Genomic DNA, 7,235 nt, shown 5'->3' with positions numbered 1-7,235 from the left:
ATTAAAAGGATTTTTAAGCTGCTTTCTTTTTTTTTTGGCCATTAATGGAACACTGTCCCCTTACAGTCATTCTCCCCACCTTATTTGAAGCTGTGTTCTTGCTGGCCCACAGCGTGTAGCATCTGGGTCAGAGAAAGCTAATGACAGATGATAGCTTCCACTTAAGCAAGCCTAAAAGGTGCGGTTTTACAGACATTATTTCTTATCATCTATTGAGTGGGTACCAGGTGGAAGTTATCCCATTTCACGGATGAGGAAAATCGACTAAACTAAAATAACTCCCACAGGACTAAGTTTTACAAATTATTTCACCCAGACTGGGCGCAGTGGCTCACGCCTGCAATCCGGGCGCTTTGGGAGGCCAAGGCGGAAATGTCGCTTGAGCTCAGGAATTTGAGACCAGCCTTAGCAACATGGCCAGACCCCATCTCTTGAAAAAAAAAAAAAAATTAGCCGGAGATGGTGGCGCGCACCTGTAGTCCCACCTACTTCGAAGACTGAGGCGGGAAGATTCGTCTGAGCACAAGAGTTCGAGGCTGTAGTGAGCTATGATTGCGCCACTGCACTTCAGCCTAGGCAAGAGACTGTCTCAAATAAAGTAAAAATTATTTTATCCTTTTTATATTGCACACATTGGCAGTGGTTTCCTTCTGCTTTTGCTCCTTGACAGCTTTTCCTTTCCTTAGCGCTAAACATTACAATTCTGTTGGGCTTCAAGACAAATGACCAACTTGAAAAAAAAGAAAGATAGACAAGTGAAAAACATCCAATTTTGCACACGTAAATATTTAACCTCAATTACATTAATAGCAAAAGTACTTTACTTCATTGTTTGGCACACAGAAGATTTTAGGGGGAGTGTGTGGAGGAACTAAATCAGGTAAGTAGTATTAGAGGATAGTGGTTAAGTAACAAACCATTTTTCAGGTGCCCTGTTGGAAACTATTCAGTGCTTCCTAAGGCTACCGGAGAACAAGGTATGAATCCTTGCTCCCAACCAATAATCTGTGATCTTAGGCAAATTATTCAACTAACAAGCCTGTTTTCTCACCTGTATTACGGAGATAGTTGCCTTCTTAAGGATGTGAGGTTTAAATGAGATACCCTCATATAAACTTCCTGGCCCATGGCAGTTAATCAAAAAATGTGAAGTCCCTTTCTTTTCCTTTCCTAATCAGAACCAAAGGCTATCAGTGCTTAGGAAAGGTACCTCAATTAAAGGTAAGTTCACACAAAAACTGATGAGGAAAGAAATCCATTTTGTGGTGTTGCATTAATACATCAATGACATAAAAGTCTATACGCCATCTTCATTAATACTCAATGCACTTTCAAGAAAATCCACATCACCAGAATACAAATTTAAGACTGTCCTTTTAAGTAGATACACACTAATTTAAGCAATTAAGAGGCATTAACTATAACAAATGCCAAGTGATTTTTTTCTTCTTCCCCCAAACTAATTGCATCTCAATATGGATGGAATTTTCCCCAGACATCTTTAGAAAGAAAAGTCGTAAGATTTTCTAAAAAATTTTTTTGAAGTAGTAGGGGATAAAGTAGGTGAAGGATTCGTCCTCTAAAAATAAGTTCCAGGTATTTAGAACTCGCATATGCTATGCATTTTGTGATGAAACACCAGTAAAGGACAAATCAGACTTTGTTTATTAAAAAAATACTTTACAGGAAAAAAAAAAAAACTATGCATTCCATTGTCCTATTTTACAAAGAAATAGCTTAACAATTTAACACACTTAGACAGCTACAAAAAAGCACTGTGTTAAAAGGATTATTCACACAAATTTAGATTTAAGACTATTCATTAAAAACCTTTTTAAAACACTTGTTAATGTCAATAAACAAACTAAGGCCACACAACGCAAATAGTCCGCCAGGCAAATGTACATTTCATCTATATGCAAAGACCTCTTAGATAAATAAAAGCCACAGGAAAAAAAGTCTTAGCTGCCAATCAAAATGGAGTTTAGTCACAGAAAACACTATTACATGAAAATTTACAACATGTGATAGTAGTACATAAGTATTTCTTCAGAGAATTGAAAAGTGCTATATTTTAAGAGACAGTGGTCTCAACTACATGCACAAGTGGATCCTAAAAAATGTATGAAGAAAATGGAAGGCCATAATATTTATGGAGAGATACTTGCTTTTAAAGTAACAAACTTTCAAGACAAGGATAGGTCCCTTACGTGCTAAAGAAAAACATTTGTACTGTGCATTTCCTCTACTTGCATGGCCAATAAATACAGCTACAACCTGTTTGAAAAACAAAACAGCACAGATGTGAACCTCTGGCATGTGCTAGTGAAAGGTTCTTTTTTAAAAACCTGTAGCAATGATAAAAGATTAGAAAGATACAAAATTATCCTAAAGGCATAAATGCAAATAAATTTTTTATGGCAAATACAGATGAAAATATAATGGGCTAATATTAATGATTAAGAATATATTCACTAAGGGTTTTCATGGATTTGGGAGTCTTGTTCCTATATTAGCTTTCATTCTAGACAATATTTATATAAGGAAAGGCAATAAGCAAGTTTTTTCCAGTCATTAAGTGTGACTTTTATGCCTAGTAAGACTGATGCAAGACATGTTTTCCCAAAGTTTAGTAAAGAACTTTAATAAGCTCCTTTTTCCCCCCTATAAGAGCTTGTAATTGTCAACTGGTATTCCAACTGTCTCTTAGGGGAAAGGGCACTTTTCAAAAGTCTTTCACTAAAAAATAATAAAAGTACCAGTTAAACAAATTCTAAGTACTGAATAAGCAAATTAAAAGTACAAGTAAACCTAGGAATCAATTTTTAGAGTTAAAACTTTGGAGGAGGGAACATACTATGTAGGTTTTTATTATTATTGCTTTATGAATTTGGGTTACCGCTTTGAATCATCCTACTCCTAGCATATCTTGGTATCGAGAATTACTTCTGGGGCAAGAGGAAGACTTTTATCCTTTTTAATGGGTACCATGAAATTATTATACTTTACTAAGTTAGGAATACTCATTTATTGGGTCCTTTCCATAAGCACATTTAAAAACCATCCCTCTGCTCCACAAAATATTAAAACTTATAGCCACATTGTGCAAGTAATCTCAAGAGCTGGCACAACGGATAATATACCAAAAAGGAAGATCAGCTTAAATTTCAGTTACAACTTCACTCCCATCACTACTTTAACAAATCAGAAGACGCCAGATTGCTCCATGCCTCACTCCACCAAACCAAGTAATTTAATGATTTAGAAAAATTGCAATCATTTGTATCACTAAACTAGGATACAGCTTTGAAACCAGTAAAAAATGCAAAACTTCTGCTTTTATATTCATCAGTCTTTAAAGCATGCTATTAAAATCTAATACTCACATAGGACATTCAGTTTTCAGATACATTACTAGCTAAATGTTTCTCTCCATTCTATTGCAATTCTAACATACAATGAATTTATTAGTACATGATTTTAAACATTTTTATTGTACTCTTAATGTGTTTATATTGGAGGTGAGGGTAGAATGTTTTATAAAAGGAAAATGGGGATTTGCTTTTGATTGTAGGTCTTTGCAGATCCGCTGGTTCCTGAGTGATAATACACAGTGCTGGCTGTCAGGAGACAGTCTCCTTGTTTATTAGCAATGACCAGCTTCGATGACAGATGGCATCTGCTGGATGTCAAGTGGGAGATAGGGAAATCGGATCTTGGAAGACAAGAAAAAATTAAAAAAAAATTTTTTTGCTTTAACAGCCTTCTCTTCATGATTATTTTTAAAAGCAAATGTTGCCTGAGAAGAATTTTACTTTGCACAGCCTGGTAAAGCTCTTCTGGACAGAAAAATAAAAACAAGAAGTAACCCAAACCCACACACTTTGTGATTAAACCCCTCCCCAACAAAACAACAAAAAAACACCCTCAAAGGCAGGTCCTGTTAAAAACTAGTATTGATAAACTGGAATTTACCCTAGAATTTACACCCAAGATTTAAAAACACCCCTGCAATAATCACATTACCTTTCATACCATTCTAATTACCTTATTTACAAAGATAACTAAAGCCAACATCACTTCCAATTCATAAATGGTTTACATTGAAATGTATCCCTATTTGTCTTCATCCTTTGTTAACAAATACATACATATACATATATATAAGGAATAATACAGATTCTAACTAATCACTGCAGTATTTGCTGATGGTTACTTTTCTATCTGTTTACACAGTGACCTCTATACTTTGCTAATATGCATTTAACTACACAACAATATTGCACAAAGTAATATTTATATAAGATTTAACCTATTTCAGAATATTTTAGAGAAAATTCATATTTGATATTTCAAAAGATGCAGCTAAGTTTTCATGGTGACAGACATAATCAAGCAGCATCTTGTTTTTTTTTTTTTTCTGCCTATGTTAATGTAAATATTTCAAATCTTATCATCCAGGAAAAAAAAAAAAAATCTCCAAATTGCACTGTAACCAGGGAGATACAAGAATCTGGTCTTAGGTGTGGGGAGTACTCTTCCTTTAATAAACAAAAGGCCTATTGTATTATTAACTAAGATAAAGTATAATGTGAATCATGTTAACATTCTAAAATAACAGAAAGTTAGGACCATACTAGCAATGTGAACTGTGCCTGTTTGAAAAGAAAATTTAAATACTCAGGCACTAAGCATTAGCCTGAAACTCTAGGATGAAGTCTAGTGCTGTATTCTTTGTTAGAAAATAGCAACACAGAGTAATAGTAAATAAACCCAGGTATTCACGAGTTAAAACTGTGAATTGAAGTGTCTCAGTAGTAGATACTTATCATGAAGAGGTTGATGCCAAGTGACAAGAATAGTTTATCATAAGATTGATGCTCAAAATATGGCAGCCTCATCAGCAAGACTATTATTATTCTCTAAGTTTAATAGTTGTGATCAGTTTAGGAAGCAAAATTATCCCCACAAAATGTGAGGATGCCAGGAAGCAGAACAATAGAGTATCATGTCAACATTATCTCTTTTACCCAAAATATCTTCCATAGTTAGCATATATTCTAGAAGAGATTAATGAGCCATGGATAATGAATGACCAAGGACTATTCATCTTTAGATTTTTTTTTAATTGAAATATCCACTGGGCTTTAAATAACAGATACAAAAAAAAAGACAGTTTGGATCAGAAAGTGCTGTGCTTTCTCTTTTGTTAAGAAACCAGAGAGCCACTGAAATTTCCTTAGAAACTACTTGTTATTTGTGGTTAGAACTAAATAACTTACTTGCCCATGTACCAGATGCAGGAATTCTTTCCTGCAACCTATGCCATTTTTACTGTAGAAATTGAACCTGTGCCATAAAGACACAAATACTAAACCATAAATCTGATTTATCCATAAAAACAGCAAATATGGCAAGAGACAAGGCAAGATAAAATTAAGGGAAGTGAATAATTTACCAAATAAGAATCTGTTATTCCAGAGAATTCTCATTTTGATTTGAAGAAGAGATTGAATTGTTACCTCACACCTTAAAACAGAAAGTAGCAGCAGACCCACTATTACATACTGTACTAACGGGATAAGATACAACTCTTAACTTTGCATAATCTGTGTAAAAAAGATATGCTTGACATTTGTGGAATGTCATTTCTCTTTATAGAATTATAGGCAAGATTTCTCCAATAAAACTTAACTTAAACCAGTTATAAAACTATAACTTCACATCAAAATTTAAAAAAGTTAAAAAATGTGTTTGAATATGTACATATCACACAGAAGTGGTTGAATGTTCTTGCAGATTGTGTTGCTGGTCAGAGTCCAGTCTACTTTCCACTTTTAAAACTGGAATAGGCTGAGTCTTCTGATCTTGCTGTAGATTAAGTTCTGATGCAGGTGGGAAGGATGATGAAGCAGTTGTCAACAGCTGAATCTCTGTGCATGTTTCTTCAGATTCAGTTTTTATCCCCACACATTGGGAGTCAACTTCTAATTCTCGCTTTCCAGTTAAACCACAGTCCATGTTAGAATTGCTTTCTGTGTTTTGAGTGGCTTCCACAACAGGATGGTACTGTTTAAGCCTTATATGCCAGGCTAAGCTGCACACTGCCGAAACTGTTTTGAACTGATGAATGACATTTCTAGGGATGAAGTAGATGTCATTGTCGCAAAGCTGAATTCTAGCGTAACGAATGCCTTCCCGCCTCATTTGGTTTAGTTTAGCTTCATCTACCCATTGTACGCACTGAAGAAAGAAAAAAGTTACGTGAGACTTTAAAATATGTAATAATTTAGTCAAATGAAATATTATAATTAGCAAAGGAAAACAGTAGAAACAAAATGTGTTATAACAACAATCAAATTAAAATTAAGCAACACTAAATGATAGGTAACTTTCTAAAAATTTTTGTAATGCTTGGGAAATTCTTTTCCTCCTATTTTACTACCTCTTTAGTAACAAAGTACAGGTTAAAATCAGGATGGCCTAGAGAATCATTTAAGTATTTCAAAGTACAGCTAAGTACCAATATTCTTTACCACACATAAAGGCAACATGTGTTCTTTTCTTTTAGTGTGTCTTTCAGCCTTCTGCAGTTGAGGGGACACAGTGCAATGGGGTTAACAAGTGAGACAGCTCATAGCCATAACTGAGCCACCTGGGACCTCTAACCATCCCAGGCGCACCTGGTATCCCAAAGATTGAAGTGATTTCAAGCATTCTGCTGGGGAAGCTCTGTTTAAATGATTCTCAGCACCACCCCCACCCCAGTCTTTAATGGTAATAAAATTAAACTCACTATCCCACATATCAGACTGCAAGATAAAATTCAAAATAAAATGGGTATAGATATTTATTTCCAGTATCTCAAATGGTAATAAAAAATAAGTTTTTACCTGGGAAACTGGAGGTTCATGAAGATCTAACTGAAGTCTCTGTACAACATCAGTAAAATCCTCAGCATGAAAACAAATCACATCTTTGGTTATGCGAGGTTGGTCACTCCTAAGATTAACAAAATTAAGTTTTAGAGACAAACATCTCACAATGAAAAATGATGAAATTAAGTTTTAGAGACAAACTAACAAAATTAAGTTTTAGAGACAAACATCTCACAATGAAAAAATTTCAGTTCCTTTGTTCTTGGAAATGCTTCTACTAGCAGAGAAATAGATGCATAGTTTCTAAGGACTAGGTATACAATTTTTTTTTAATTTGAAAAAAACCTAAAACTTAAG

The 7,235-nt window shown here is 34.5% G+C and overlaps 1 protein-coding gene across 1 annotated transcript in view; it reads right to left on the bottom strand.

Annotated features, from left to right (window-relative positions):
- Window positions 1-1,642: 1,642 nt before the first annotated feature.
- Window positions 1,643-7,235, bottom strand: part of RSBN1 (round spermatid basic protein 1) — a 51,374-nt gene continuing 45,781 nt past the window's right edge. The window contains exons 6-7 of the mRNA XM_033198438.1: window positions 6,894-7,002; window positions 1,643-6,243 (exon numbers count right to left, since the gene is read on the bottom strand). Coding sequence (XP_033054329.1) covers window positions 5,770-6,243; window positions 6,894-7,002 — 583 coding nt within the window. The 3' untranslated portion in view covers window positions 1,643-5,769. The remainder of the gene's footprint in view (window positions 6,244-6,893; window positions 7,003-7,235) is intronic.

The sequence above is a fragment of the Trachypithecus francoisi genome, unplaced genomic scaffold (genome assembly GCF_009764315.1).
Source record: "Trachypithecus francoisi isolate TF-2019V2 unplaced genomic scaffold, Tfra_2.0 Lachesis_group5, whole genome shotgun sequence".
Classification (NCBI taxonomy): Eukaryota; Metazoa; Chordata; class Mammalia; order Primates; family Cercopithecidae; genus Trachypithecus; species Trachypithecus francoisi.
The sequence above is the reverse complement of the archived record's forward strand: the minus strand, read 5'-3'. Positions and strand labels throughout refer to the sequence as shown.